General features: G+C 43.8%; 1 protein-coding gene across 1 annotated transcript; it reads right to left on the reverse strand.

The window, feature by feature from the left end:
* Positions 1 to 6,517: 6,517 nt before the first annotated feature.
* LOC138125860 (uncharacterized) lies at positions 6,518 to 9,149 on the reverse strand. Its single transcript, XM_069041407.1, has 3 exons — positions 7,513 to 9,149; positions 7,267 to 7,450; positions 6,518 to 7,174 (listed from the first exon to the last, which is right to left on the reverse strand). The coding sequence occupies exons 1-3, from the start codon at positions 9,147 to 9,149 to the stop codon at positions 6,518 to 6,520; spliced, it is 2,478 nt and encodes an 825-aa protein (XP_068897508.1).
* Positions 9,150 to 16,069: the final 6,920 nt, after the last annotated feature.

The following is a 16,069-nucleotide window of genomic DNA, read 5'->3' on the forward strand; positions in this document are numbered from 1 at the left end:
TTCAAGGTGAACAACAAGAAACCGTTAATTTAAAATTCATGTTTAGATGACATTTCACCGCAAAATCTCCGTACCAGTGGCGTCGCGTTTGGCAATAAAGCTGGTAATTTACCAATTCTTCCAAATGTAAAATATTGCTCTTGTTTATTTTATAAATTATCTCCATTATCAGATAATAATAATACAATGCACAATTATAATTCTAACATCTAAAATTCATGAGGTATGATTTATTATAAAGTGACGTTTGAGACCACAAATTGTCTACGGCCATGCTTTGACCGCTTATTTGCGTATGATTCTGCTACGACGTGACCGATAATTTGCAACGCTTGCTCTGATTTGGATTCTTGTTGATCACTCTGTACAAAAACTAAGTCTTTGGATTTTGCACTTTGCTTTTCTCTTAAAAAAGAGCCAACAAAGCCACCTTCTTTTATTGAAATAATTTTTCCAACATAGTTTTTTGTTTTAACTTCCTTCTTGTTACAAGTAATCACAAATTTTACTAATACAAAATCACCTATCACAGCCAGTTGATTGTCTTTGGTCAAAATTGTATCACTTGTCGTAGGATTTTCATCGTGTCCTACTGACAGTTTTTCATTATAGTCTTCTAAACAGTCTATAATATAAAATCGGTTTCCATACTGTCGATGTCAAAATCTTGATCTACTTGAAATTCTTCTTTCCTAGAATCTGGTCATTTACATTAAACTCTTCAGGAGAGGTGTCATTGTCAATTTCTTGGTCTATTTCGTTTTCAAGTCTGCTAACTTCATTTTCGGTGTCGGCAATGCTCATTCCAGCTGGAACATTCAGTTTCTTCTTTCTTTGTCGAATTGGTTCGTCCCCACCATAACGCATTTCTCGAAGTAGTTCTATAAGGGACGAATTCATCAATTCTCCTGAGTTTTGATCCTCTACTTCGGGTAACATTCGTAACACTTCTTCTGGATTTAAAGGTATTATACCAGTCTTTCTAAACCTCGAAAAAATATTATCCTTTGCTTTGTCTGCAATTGAATCCATTAATTTATTCAAAAGACTGGGAAAAGCGGACCTTGGAATTGTAGTTTCCCGACACCCAGGACCCTTTTTCCACTTCAAAAGGATCTCGCGCCAAGCCCCTTTAAGAGGTCTATAAAATGCTACGTCTAGGGGTTGAGTCAAATGAGTGGAATTAGCGGGTAAAAATACCATGGAAATGTCGTTTTCCTTTAATTTTTTTATGACATCTAGGGATAACTGAGATGATAAGTTATCACCTATTAAAATTTTGCGTCCGGTTAATTTGTAGCAATACGGTATTACGACGCTAATAATCCAATCAGAAAAGGTAATGGCATCAAACCATCCAGATTTGGTTCTGTTATACGTGGCAACTTTTGGTTCCCCAGAAGTCCACGTAGTGCCTTATAAAACAACATATTGATGTAGCAAATTTGCTTTGGTTCGTGACACGTTCAGGATATTTACAGCCTCTCTTGACAATAACTTTTTTTCTGACTGGGTCATCCGCCAAGTTTGTTTCGTCGTAGTTTATTATATGAGAGGGTGGAATACCATCAATTGACACAGCTAAGTTGTTAAACTACTCCGTTACAATCTTTCTGAAGTAGTCTGGCCGGGCGGTTGCCTGTGGTTATACGGTATCCGCTAAAATCACGATTAAGAACTAATAACAGGAATATATAGGTAGGTAATAAATAACTATTCAAAGTAAAAAAATATATATTGCTGACAATGTACAGTGCTGCTCAAAAAATTCCCGACACTTTATTTTTTTAAATTTAAAGTACATACTTAACTTATTTTTTGCGAAAATTTAAGTCAAGTAATCAATTAACTAATGCTTTAGTAGGGTTTTTAAAGAAAATGCTAATTATTATATTGTACTCTTTAGGGCAAGACCAGCATTAAGTCATTTCCCCACTTTATGCGTATCTAAAACTATTCATTTACAAAGTTGCTTTATGTTTGGATTGTGTGTTTTTTTTCAAAGCTATATTTCAGATGACAGATTTGACTCATTTGTGTACTATGTTACCTGAAATTGCTGCCCAAATTGTAGCTTTAAACAACGATGGCCGAAGAGTGCGGTACATTGCACAACACCTCAATATACCGCGAAGTATTGTGCAAGACATACTCTCGCGGTTCCGTGAAACACATGGATTCACGAGAAGGCCCGCATCTGGTCGTAGCGGGTCAACAACTGATCGAGATTACCGTTTTCTGTGTCTTTCTGTGTTGTGAGATAGGGGATTCCCATCAACTATCCTTGCTGGACGATTAGTAGATGCTCGTGGAGTTATGATTTCAGTCCCAACTGTCCCAAAGAGACTGAAGGAAAGAGGTTTGTCTGCGAAAACACCAGCTACAGACCCTAGATTAACGCTAGAACATCGAAGAGCACGACTTGAGTTTGCACACCAGTATGTGAATTGGGGCGACAACGAATGCAAGAACGTGCTCTTTACGGATGAATCTAGATTTAGTCCTAGATCACCAGTTGGTCGTGAAAAGGCGTGGCGAAGACCAGGGAAGCGATACAGTCAATGCTGCATATCTCCCAGAACTCGATATAATGGAGGCGGTATAATGATCTGGGCTGGTATATCTTTTGAGGCCCACACCGATTTGGTGTTTGTCGATAACGGCGCAATGACGGCACATAGGTACATCCTGGAATGTATAGAACCTTATATAGTTCCCTATGCGCCATTTATTGGCAATAATTTTCTTTTTATGGATGACAATACTGACCCGCACATGGCGAGAATTGTCGTTCGATATTTGGAACAAGTTGGTATACGACGTCTTCCGTGGTCAGCCAATAGTCCCGACTTGAATCCAATAGAGCATGTCTGGGATTTTCTTCGCAAAAGAGTGAGACGTCGCCAACCCCGACCGGAGACGTTGAATGGCTTAAGAGTGGCTCTGCACGAAGAATGGGCTCAAATACCTCAAGATTACATTACCCCTCTCATTCAAAGCATACCAAATCGTTTAAGAGACGTTATAAGAGCTCGTGGTGGTAGAGTTAAACCGGCCTGAGATATGTCATTTGGTGGGGGTGCGCGCAGACGGAAAACAGTTGGACGAGTCCATCTTTCGTAAAATAGGGGTGTTCAACAGATTAAAAATCAGCTGATTTTTTCAGTGACCGGTGAACGAGTAAAAGTTTCTATTTAGCTGTTTTTTTGAGTAATTTAAGTGATTTGTCCGCCTGGATTTCCCCCACCAAATGACATATCTCAGGCCGGCTTAACTCTAACACCCGTTGTTAATGTTGAATTAGTAGTGTTATTTTAGGTCTTCATTGCATGTTAATTTATTAAATATTCCATTATTTTTGTTAATTTATCTTTTCTGCATTTTGTTTTTTCATTCCAAAGATGGTGTTCCTTATTTAACCACAATTTAAGAGATTTCATGATTTTTCATGTATCACAACAACAATTTTGTAGGTGTCCGGAATTTTTTGAGCGGCAGTGTATAAATACTTGTTTTATTATGAATTCCTGTACAATATTTTTAAAAGAACATTAAATTGAAGACTGAAAATTAAAATTAAGAACAGTTCGATTATTTTCTCATTTTATTGTAACAACAGACAATTGACTAAAATATTAATGAAATGTAAATATGTACATATGTACTTATAAAATTAGAATTTAAATGTATTTAATTTTCTCTTTTTTATTTTGTTTTCCACGGACTTTGTATATTTTTCTCTTGCAGCATCAGTTTTCTTTTTTGTATAATTATTTAATAATATATTACTGAAAACAAAATAAAAAAGGGGTACAATTTTTTTAAAAGTTTTTCCACATACATTCCAACTCGTCGAAAAAGTTACATTTTTCTAAGCTTGTATTGGTCAGTCATTATAATTTTTTATTTTTCACTTTAGTATAATTGCATGATAACTCCTAGGATACGAAATACGTAAACATATCCAAAACAACCGGGAATAATAACAGGGCGTAATAAGAATAAGCGGGCGTAATGAATTCATAACGCCAGCGGGCGTAATGAATTCATAACGCCCTCATCAATTCATAATTGCAAAAATGTCAATTTTTCATTCATCGTTTAGCTAGTGCGAAGATCTATCAGAAAGAGAAGAAAAAAGTAGGGGTTGTCATTTAAAAAAATTGGTGATGACGTCATACCTGAAAAATGGATGACGTCATGAACAAGTGAAGCAACTGAAAATAAGCACTATGAGAAATAAAAATTGACCTGTTTCAGTGTTTTTCACAAATGTCATTATTTTTGAAATTACTGAATTTATTCCATAAATAGTTTCCACACTGTATATAGATTTTTATTTATCTAAAATGCAAGATGTACGTATTCTCATATGTGTTAAGATGCCATAACTAAAAGAAAAACATTATTTCTAGATTTATATCTTTCAGATTAAAAATCTCGGGAAAGAGGAATTTAATTTACGAAAAAATATACATTAAAAGTTTATTTAGATCGTAACGCAAATTTAATCTAGTGTTTTAACCGTGCGAACAACAATTATTTAGATCAAAGAGGCCCCTTAGATTTTCGACGTATGTCTGCTAGGGGATAAACTCTATTTAAATAAAAACAATTTTTATTATCCATTTGTTGACTAACATTTGCTTTGGCATTTCCCGGCCCCTTTCTTATGTTCTACACTTCCAGTTTCACAAAACACTCTAACCGTATTTCTCAGAATATTCAAAAAATCTGCCTCCAAGAAGGCAAAATTTGGGAATTTTGTCGAAACTCGGCCAAACAGACAACTCTCCATTATTGAAAATACCATTATGAAAGTAAGATTCAATGACGAATATTTTATGTTCTGAAGTAAAAACCATTTTTGCGTTAAAATCTGGTTAATTGTGACAGGTGTTTATTTATTGGCTAGTTATTAAAAATACGAAAAATCTGTCAAAGTCATAGCAGCCCCTTATCTCTAAGTAATTGTTGATTGCACGGTACCTATATGTATGTTTTAAAAGGAATAAACATTTGAAACTTTTGTGTTTGGATTTTTTATTCTAAAACCATTACAAATGATTGGAAATCGTTTCTACACGTAGTTTTAAATCGTGGAATTGCGTTTGAGCAGCTTCAGTATAAAATATTTTAAAATTAGGCATTAACGCGCCTAAACGCTAATACTCGGCTAGCAAACAAATGGCGGCCTGACGTCGTATGGCCACACTGTTATTATAGAGTCACTGTACAGTCTACTAGTTCGTCTAACGTTGCAAGGCTGGTGACACATCCAAAATTTGTGTGGGTTTTCAACGCCAACTGCGATGGGACAATCATGTATAATGACCCTGTATAATCTTAACGAATACCACTCGAGCAAATGTAAGTAATCTTAATACTAACCATCTCACTCGACGTATTTCTTAAAACACCACTCGAGTTAACACTCTCGTGGTGATATTCAAATTCAAGCGTGGGTGACGTTCGTGACAGCACTACAAAAATAATCGACATAACTTTGCCTACTCGTGGTATTATAAAAATCTGGCCAATGAAAATGCTCTATTTTTTAAAATAGGACCAATCAAATTGTTAACATGAAAAATTATCACGTAATTCCACGTGATAATTTTTCATGTTAACAAATTATCGATAATTTAACAAATTATCGATAATTTTTTGTCAATTTTTTTACATATCAGTTAAATCAGAGATTTTACAGCATTTATCTGAAGAAAACACATTAACAATATTAATTGATATCTTAATTATAATTTTAATTTGGCCTAAATTTGCAGCGATCATTCGGTGAATACTCATATCGAATTTCCCTCGTGATTCAGAAATTCCAGATAATTTTGTTAGTTCCGAAGAAGGAGGGGGATGCGATTTGACGCCGGTCGGTCGCGGTATGCCTCGAGCGCCAGTTCCTTTTTTCGTCTGTGGTGGGACGCCACACGGCCGGGGTAGCTCTGCGGAGTGACGGCGTCCAGGGGTCAGCTGGCAGGGTGCGGGGTAAAGGGGGAAACAAACAGTCGTCGCAAAACTTTTGTTTACACGATGTACAAGGTGGAGGCGAAATCCTCCGGGGATGGTGTCCGTGACCTGGGGGATGTCCTCGGCGGCGAGGTAGATAAGGGGGGTGTTCGTACTTATGTCGGTCGGCCCTGGAACTTCCTCTTGGTGGCGTAGTGAGAGAGCGGATCGGGATGCAACGGGGTTGCGGGGGGGTAAGGTCATTGAAACGGCGGTTTACAAAATTAAAACATCTATTCTTCAGGTACAAAAGGAACAGTCTTCTCGGTCTCTTGGAAAAAAAAATTAACAACGGCTTCTTGAAAATAAAAAAGGGCGGTTTCTCGAAAAATCAAAAACAGTTTCTTGAAAATTAAACAAAGGACGGTTTCTCGAAAAATCAAAAACGGTTTCTTCAAAATTAAAAATGGCTTCTTGAAGAAATTAAACAAAGGGCGGTTTCTCGAAAAATCAAAAACGGTTTCTTGAAAATTAAACAAACTAAAGGTGTCTTCTAACAACTGAAGTTGGCTTCTTGTCGCCGGTGGTGGCCGGGCTCAACGGCGGTGGTGGCGGCGTTGGCGCCGGCGGCGGCCGCACAGTGGCGCCCGCTCCGGGGTTGCCGGGGGTTCCGGGGTGCTCCGGCAGGGGGGGCCGGCGGCTCGTGGGAGGGGAGCGGCCGGGGGTCGGGGCAGGGGCACTCTCGGGACATCAGCCCCATTGTCCCGCAGCGGGAACAGAAGAGGACCGAGGGCGCCCGACAGTCGCCGCGAGAATGCCCGGGGACACCGCACCTCCAGCACAGGGACTCAAGGCGAGGGAGCCGCGGTGCCTGGAGGCCGCGCCCGTAGGGATTGTTTTCCGTCCAGTGATCTTCGCAGTGATCTTCGACCTCGGTGTTGGTCCGGTCGGGGGCTGGAGCTCGGGCCGGGGCGAAGTCGCTGGCCGGGACGGTGGGAGTTCCTCGGTTTTCCTCGCTGGGGCCTCTGGGTCGGGTGGGTTCTTGCGCGGGTCGTGTCACAGTGGCGGGTTGGGGGGCTGGCTGCCTGGCTGGTGGGCTGGGGACTGGGCTTCCTGCTGATGCAAGGGCTGCGTCCACCTCGTCCACCACCGTCCATTCTAGGTCCAGCAGGTGGTCCATGGCGCTGGTCTCGTCGGACGTCGGGGGTACCTGTGGGTAGACGAGTGTAGTCGTGTTGTCGATTTGGGGTTTCGATCGGGGGAGCGGGCTGGCGGGGTTGATTCCGGAGTCGGGGTACACACCTTGTAAGGTCGGGGGGGTGGGGGAGTTTGGTGTTGGTCACGGCGCACTGGGGTTATGAGTTCGGCGGTCGGGGTGCAAGTGTTGCGCGACCGGATAATCAAAAGTTCTCCCTTGGGATTCACTCGCGCCGGGTCCGCGAGTTTGGGGAGGGGACCGGTCTCGTGTCCGTAGTTGCGTGTCCAGCTGCCAGTGGCGTCCCGTCGGGCCGGACATACCGGAGCACGCGTTCTCCCGTGGGCGCTCGCCTCATCCTTCGGCGGCGGGGCTGTCGGGGATGCATCCCTCGGGGACACGGTGGATGTTTTTGGTTCTCCTCCGATGTCGACACGGGCGGGGCGGCGTGTTGGCAGTTCGCCTGCGTTGGCAACGCCGTGATGCCGACTACGGTTGTTGCGGCTGGGGCGGCGGTGGTAAAGGTTGAGTGACACGGGGGCGTCCAGGTCGACGTGGTTGCGGTCGGCGGCAGGTCGGTGTCCGAGGAGGGTTTGGAGGTTTGCGGGAGCGAGGAGGCTTCCCCGCTGGCAGTTGGGCCCACTGGCATCGGGTTCGGTTGTGGCGGAGCAGACATGCTCCGGACGTCCCTGGTGGTCCGGTTCTCCGTCCTCCCTTCCTGGGGGTTACGCGGTGCTCGTCGGAACCGCTCCCGGATCTTGAGGGCGGCCCGTTGGGCTGCCTGCATGAGGTCGGCCTGGCCGGCCAGTCTTCGGTCCAGCTGTTGTCGGACGCTCTGCAGACCATTTGGCGGCGGTGGTATCCGTTGGTTTGGCATCCTGCAAATGTTGGTAAAATCAGCTGGAAGTTCGGGCATTTGGTATGGCTTCAGGTCTTTTATGTGATTTCGGAGGATCTTCTGTCCGGAAGGGGATTGAAGGTTGTACACCACTGGAGAGAGGACTTTCGTGACGGTGTACGGGCCGGAGTATTTAGGCGCGAAACCTTTGGCACCGGATGACAGAGGGTGGTCCCGTTTGAGAACGCGGTCTCCCGGGTGACAACGCCACTTCCGGTGACGAAGGTTGTAATACTTGCTCTGTTTCGTAAAAGCGCGTGCCAAGTTCACCCGGACGAGCTCGAAGGTGTCCTTCAGCAAGCGAAGCCTCTCGGAGTGGTGAACGGCGTCGTCGGTTTCTTTGACTTCGTCATCGGCGGCGGCATTTCCGGGTGCAGGGCGGTGGACGGCGTTGGGTATCACTAGTTCGCGACCAAAGTTCAGCAGCGCTGGCGTGTATCTCCTGGTCGACTCGTGGCGTGAGGTGTTGAGGGCGAACATCAGCTCCGGAAGACGGGCGTCCCACTTCTTTTGATCGGCCTCGCAGAACTGGGGCACCATGGTCTTCAGCGTTTTGTTCGTTCTTTCCACGGGGTTCGCCTGGGGCGTGTATGGCGGTGTCAGCCGATGTGCAATTCCAAGTTCCTGGAGGAGGGTGCGAAACGTTCCGCCTGAGTACTGTGTCCCATTGTCTGAGATCACCGTCACTGGACATCCGAATCGCGTGATGACCTCGTAGAGTGCTTGAGTGACCGCGCGGGCGGCGGCTTTCCGGACGGCTCGACACTGCACCCACTTGATGAACCGGTCTTGCATGACGACGACGTAGCAGTTTCCTCGGCTGGAGTGAGGGAGAGGGCCCACCAGGTCGGTGCTGACTGTCTCCCATGGCTGCCGGTTTGGTGTCGGGTCCACGCCGGCTGGGGAACGTAACGAGGCGCTGCCCCCCTTCAGCTCGATGCTGAAGGGGTATCGTCGCAGTATGTAGATACCTAGGACGAGGTCGGACGGCAGATGTGGCAGGTGGTGGAATTTTCCTTGGAAGGTCCTCGTCCCAATTTTCAGGGATATCCAGTAGGCTTCGGTGATGGTGTCCACTTGGCCGTTGGCCATCCGGGCCGACTAGATGGTCGGGGTGACGGGGCGAAGGTGCCGGTAGCACTTATCGCGAAGTGAATCCCCAATGAACGAACCGGCGGCACCGGTGTCCACTAGGGCGGCGTACAACTCACCTATGTTCGGTGCTTTTTGCTCATTGTAAACCTTGCAGTTTCGAACGTAACGAATGACTGAACGACGCATTTTCGGCCAAAAGTGATTGATGGACGAACCTAGAGAGTGTTTTGTAATACCCGAAATGAGCTGATGTCGGCGCATCATGACATGATTCTAGAACTTTTGTTCTCTGATCTCGCGGTACTAAAAGTTTCCATTCCGGGACATTGCCGGGTAAAACAACCTTGTTCGAACCGATACACGAATCCGTTTTCAACCTTCCATGAGGGATTTTTCTGATGATTTGCGATGATGTTCTCGCGAAGTCGCGTATATGACTCGTCCAAATTGTCTAAGTTCACTCCGAGAAAACTCTCAATGTCTACCGCAGCGATTTCTGCAGGTAGTCTCGATAGCGCGTCCGGTACTACATTGAGTTTGCCCTTCCGATGGACCAAATCAAACGAAAATTGATTGAGCTTGACGCTCCATTGTGCTAATTTGCCTGCTGGGTCCTTCATTCGATTTAACCAGAGCAATGAATAATGATCCGTCACGATTGTGAAATGAGTGCCCTCAACCTAAGGTCTAAATTTTTCCAAAGCGAACAATACGGCTAAACATTCTCGCTCCGTAACGCTGTAGTTTCGCTCGGCTTTTGTTAGCGAACGACTGGCATAAGCGATCACTCTCTCATCTCCGCCTAACTCTTGCGTTAAAACTGCCCCTAGACCGGTGTCTGAAGCGTGCGTTTGGATTACGAAAGGTTTCGAAAAATCTGGACTGGACAATACGGGCGCGGACACGAGTGCATCCTTTATTTTCTGAAACGCCTCCTGAGCTTCGGGAGTCCACTCCGTTTTCTGTCGCTTTCGCTTTCCGGTAAGTAACGCGTTTATCGGGGACATGACGGTCGAAAAATGAGGGATGAAACGCCTGTACCACGAACACATTCCTACAAAACGTTTGATCTCAGTGCTAGTCTTTGGGACTGGATAGCTCACCATGGCTGCTACTTTGTCTGGATCGGTACCTGGACCATGTTCATCTACAATGAAACCCAAATATTTTAAATTTGTGCGAAAAAGTTGACATTTTTTCTCATTCACGGTGAATTTCGCGTCTCGAAGACGTTCTATCACTTCCCTCAATACTTGCACGTGCTTTTCGAATGTTGGCGCGATTATGATTAAGTCGTCCAGGTAAACAAAGGCGTGAGGTTCTAATTCTGGCCCGAAAATCCTGTCCATAAGGCACTGCTGCCTTTGGGCTGCGTTTGTCGGTCCAAACGGTAACACGTTAAAATGTAAAAGACCTCTACCGGGAATCGCAAAAGCAGTCTTCGGTCTAGACTCGGGATCTAAAGGTATCTGCCAAAAAGCGTTCTTCAAATTGATTGAGCTGATGTATTTGGCTCCTCGCAACATGCTTAGAATTCTGTCGACTCGGGGTAACGGATAGCTGTCACGTTTTGTCACGGCATTGAGCCTGCGACCATCAAAGCAAAGTCGGTATTCACCGGAAGATTTTTTCACCAGTAAAATCGGAGAAGACCACGGACTGTCAGAAGGCGATATGACGTTATTCTCGAGCATGCGGTCAATTTCTTTGTTGACTTCCGCGAGCATGTACGGAGACCACCAATACGGACGTTGTTTGATCGGCAGCGCATCTCCTGTGTCGATTGTGACCGTCATTTTATGTTTTCGCCATAACTTTCCGTCATTGCTTAACGATTCTAAGTCGTTCCGGATGCTTTCGGTAATTTCTTGCCGATCCGCGCCATACTCCGTCATCGCGTCACATTCAGGTACTCTCACGATATTAGACGCAACTTCAATCTTGTGACTCGCGAAATCAATCTTGAGTCCGAACAACCTACAAAAGTCGCACCCTAGTATGACTTTATGCTGAAGATCTGGCACGTAATAGACACGAATTCGCCGTCTTGACGAGTCTAACATTGCTTCAAGCTCGATAGCCTTTGTTACCGGATGTTGTTTGCCGTCGGCAGTTCTTATGACTTTTAGCCGGGATGGGAAAGTTTTTCCGCCTGCGCGAAATTGAATCAGATTGGCGCCTTTTCCACCAATTATCGTACAATTCGAACCGGAATCTACGAGACCTTTGGTTTCCCGATTGTTTAGATATAGTCTGACAAACGGTCTGTTGTCATTGGTTTTGCTGACGAAAATGGAAGCGGAATTTGCCCGAGAAGTCTTGCAAAACTCTCTGACTACATCCAACCAAGCGTTTCACTGAGTGTCCGTACGTTTCGAGATGATTGATGCGTTCACATCGCCCTTATGATGTTTTTGGAACGTAGCACGGCCGCAAGTCTGCCGCGTCCCCACTGCGCGTTTCCCGACGGATTGCACTTTTTGCATGTCGCCACGGTGACGTCTGGCTATCCACAACGGTAGCAAAATTGCTTTCGTTTTACGACAGTTCACGAAAGAATGGTTCGGTTGCCGACAGTTCCAACATTTGAACGGTTTGGCGGATGAAATCGCGGGCTCACTTCGTCTTGCTGAAGTGCCTGATGACTCTTTCACGGTAATTGCGCGTGGACTCGCTTTCTTGCATAACTTGATCAACTCCGATACGGTGACAACTTCAGTGATGCTTAACTGGTTGAGGTAACATGGAAGCAAGTTCCTCCGAATTGTCTTTACTTTTGTTATCGACTCGCTCTTTCCCTGAAGTCTACCTTTGATTTCATCCCAGAGCAAATCGTCAAAATCTGGCGGAAGAAATTCCTCTTTCAAAATCTGGCGGAAGAAATTCCTCTTTCAACACTCGAACTCCCCCGTCCCAATCGCTCAATTTGTTCCGAACGGAACGAAACCAAATTAGCGCCTTGCCGCTGAACAGATCTATAGCCGCGTTGAAAAGGTCCCTGTTGGTTGCGTTTTGAGCTACCGACAGTTCCTCTACCCGTTCCAAGAATTGGTTGACCGTCATTCCCTTCTCTTCCCCGTTGAAAGATACGCCCCAGGTGTGAATTGGCACGAATTTCCGGTTCAGGACATCTCGCGTGAGGGTGTACGTAAATGGGAGTAGTCGCGACGACTGGTGGCGCTTCCACCGAAACTGGACTTGCTTCGGCCGCCTTCTCATGAAGATCGGCTTCGAGCAACAAACATGTCGCGTACGCCTCATTCCGATACTCCGCATCTTGCTGAAGTCTCATTCGCCGAATTCGAAGCGAAAGGTGCGTTAGACGAGTTCTCAACCGCTTGAAGATCATGTCTTCGGCCGTTCCCTCAAATTCTACCAAGATTCCGCGAATGCTTTCAAGGGTGTCATCGATACCTCGGTGTCGTGGTCGTACTCAGCGTCATGAAGTGACAAAAAGTACTCCTCCGGTCGACCTGACTCTTTGGAAAGAGCTCTACCCAACAATTTCCTTTTGTCATCTTGGTTTCGGCTTGTCGTGATGCCGCGTATACGTAATTCATGCGTTAACTCATCCGCTAGTAGATGTTTGACCTTGAAATTCTCGTCCATTTTGACGAAGACTCACCGCAAATTCGACTTGTTCACGGGTCGGTAAACGCAATAAAAACGTCGGTCAAAACACTACAAAAACAGCGCGCAACACGATAAAGTCGTCTACGAAAAAAGGTTTTTGTCGTCGAGGATTCAAGATAAGACCGCCATTCGTACATTAATTTCGCCGCTAAATTTCTGCTTCTCATTCACACAATAAAAAAATTGAAAACTGTAGTTGAATTTGAACCAACTCCCCTTGCTCCGATTTGAAATTTTGAAAAAGTGACTGAGCCTCAATTTGGGCAACCTTTCGTGGAGGATTTCGTTACGGTAACTTCGCCTTGTGTAAAATTGACTCTTCTGTTCCGTCAGGTAGCTAGGGCTAGTAGTTTTGGCGGGAGACCACGTCTGCGAAGATGTTGTATGAGCCCTGGCCACCAGAGGTTATCGAAGGCCCCTTTGATGTCGAAGAAGAGTGTAGTTACATATGTCAGAATAACAGGATGAGGTCTTAGTCGCCAAGACATTATTATTTGATATTTGTTATAAATAAAGGGAATAAAGAACGTAACGGTCCGCGCGCGTGTACCTAACGCTCCACTCTCCAGTTATTCTGGTACTCCTCTCGCGTCACACACGAACGTTCCGTTCGTCAGGGGTTGCCCCGCTGACGCGTTCTTAAGAACAGTGATAACATGTTTCTAAAAATAACTCTATTTGGTATAAGGAGTACAGCCAAAGCATTAAAATAACAAAATAAATCTTTTCCACGAGTGGCGCCGACACATATTTGGATCTGGAGTTGGAGATTGTTGTCAGTTCAATCAGTGCGTCCGTTGTTGATTTTCTTTTCCTGAAACCAAATTGGCAAGGTGAGTGAAGCGGGATTAAGTGATCGTGAAGTCTTTTCCTGATAATCTTTTCAAAATTTTTTGAGTGTTCAGGCAGCAGAGTTATGGGGCGGATTTTTCAAAATTACTGTTAAGGGTGACCGATACTGGCGAACTGTTTCAGTATTGACACCTTTATAACGCAGCCACTAATACACAGTAGAGTATAACGGGTGTTTTTTTAAATTTGGCGTTGAAGTAGGCGTTGAACTGTCGATTGTGAGCGTACTATACAGGTTACGGATCACGGATCAGCTGTTAAATCTTACGCTTTTACACGAGTGGTGCGATCTCAATCGACTCTCTAGCGCCTCCTACTTAGACGCCAAATTTAAAAAAACACCCTTTATAGATAATTATGGAAACCAAACTGGAATTTTTACCTGAAATAATAAGCCCTGAGGTCCTGACCGTTTCCACGCCCTTACCGAAAGGTTATGGGTGCTTTATGGTTTAATCTGGTTTATCAGACAAACAATAAATACATTTCTTATTTTGTCTAAAAATGTATATAATAATTAATAATTTTCTTCTGGAAAATTTTAGAATAATAACATTATTAATAAAATTTGTTTCACAATTATAATAGATTAAAATGGTCCAATAATATGAAGTTCCAAAATTCATGCCCATAAATAAATGTCTTTTTCGCATTAGACACATTAGACGTCGTATGCGAAAAAGACATGTTTTTGCAACGAATTACATACAAGATTTTTTCTAATTCCGTAAAGTATTAGGCAAAAAACAAGAAAAAATAAATACATATACAGTTAAGAGAAGGAAACACGACTGTTACTTTAGGCTGTGTCTATAGACCTCCAGATACATCTCAGGAAGATGACATAAAATTAATTGACCAATTTCGTAATCTAAGTATGGTGCATGGTGAGTTGGTGATATTGGGTGATTTTAATTTTTCAGCGATTCACTGGCCAGTGAAAGATTCATTATCTGGTAACAACTCCGCCTCCCACTTTACCAACTTACTACTGAGCTCTACACTCGAACAACTCATTATGGAACCTACAAGGTTCCGCAGCGGCAACTGTCTCCTGCTAACCAACAACAAAAACATGATCCCTTGCATTGATATCAGATCTCCTATTGGAAAATCCGACCATGTAGTTATTGAATTCAAATTACAAACATATGCCCTCAAGCAACCTAGACACACATATCATGAAATATCAATCGTAGATCAACAAAAATTGAAACAATACTTAACGACAACTGATTGGCTCCCAGTCTATAATACTCAAGATGCGACTGAAGCGTGGAACCTGTTTCATAAACTTTTATCGGTTGCTACTGCCCATGTGACTAGGAAAAAACAAATTAAAATCAACAGAGAAAAACCCTGGATATCTCATAACTTTTTCACTTGATTAAAACATAAACGTAAACTATGGTTAAAATTTAAACGAAGTTACAGTGAGTCAGATTATTTGGTTCATCGTAAATACTCGAATAAGTTGTCTCATGACTTAAAAAAAGCCAAAAATAATTACGAAAACAAACTTCTAGAAAAAGATACTAAAGCCGTTTACAAGTATATCAACAGCAAGATATCCTCCAGAGTGTCTACGCCTAGAGTAATAAAGGATGACGGTTCACTGTGTAATAATAACTTAGAAACCGCCAACATTCTCGCAATTTTTTTTGAATCGGTCAATGTTAAAGAATCTTTATTAAATTTCCCATCAATTCTTACTCCAAACATTGTCGATTCATTGGATGAAATCGAACTAAATGATTCCTTACTTTTAGAAGAACTCTCAAACATAAAATTAACCAGCGCCCCCGGGCCGGACAACATTTCGGGGTCAACCTTAAAGATCTGTTCCGAGACCTTAGTTCTGCCCTTGCTTCACATTATGAAGCTGTCGTTTTTCTCGTCAACTGTTCCTACAGAGTGGCTTAAAGCATCTGTTACCGCCATCTACAAAAAAGGTGATAAAACTCTGGCTTCCAACTATCGTCCCATTAGTTTAACATCTATTTGTTGCAAACTAATGGAACGTATCATTTCCAAACAGCTAATAAATTTTGCTTTAAAACATAATGTTATTCCCCCACAACAGCATGGCTTTCTTCCTGGGAGGTCGGTTGTTACTTGCCTTCTAGAATGTGTGAATGATTGGACGCTGGAAATTGATAACTTTAGGCCAGTTGACGTTTTATACCTAGACTTTGAGAAGGCATTCGACAGGGTCCCTCATCAACGCTTGTTGGTTAAGCTTTCTCACTTTGAATTCGTGGACATTTGCTGAAATGGATTCAGGCCTTTTTGAGCAATCGTACCTTCCACGTGAAGGTGGCCGACTCGATATCAGACGAGCGTCAAGTTGTTTCTGGGGTGCCGCAAGGGTCAGTGTTGGGGCCTCTCGTGTTTGTGATTTATATTTCAGACTTAAGCGCAGTGATAAATGT

This window comes from Tenebrio molitor, chromosome 3 (genome assembly GCF_963966145.1).
Source record: "Tenebrio molitor chromosome 3, icTenMoli1.1, whole genome shotgun sequence".
Classification (NCBI taxonomy): Eukaryota; Metazoa; Arthropoda; class Insecta; order Coleoptera; family Tenebrionidae; genus Tenebrio; species Tenebrio molitor.

Bases quoted from the DNA above. Each gene is read 5' to 3' on its own strand.
- LOC138125860 (XM_069041407.1), bottom strand. From the start codon at position 9,149: ATGGCCAACGGCCAAGTGGACACCATCACCGAAGCCTACTGGATATCC. The intron at 7,451-7,512 runs GCGAGCGCCCAC...CGCCACTGGCAG, and splicing joins CCCCGCCGCCGAAGGATGAG to CTGGACACGCAACTACGGAC. The intron at 7,175-7,266 runs GTGTGTACCCCG...GTCTACCCACAG, and splicing joins CACCCCCCCGACCTTACAAG to GTACCCCCGACGTCCGACGA.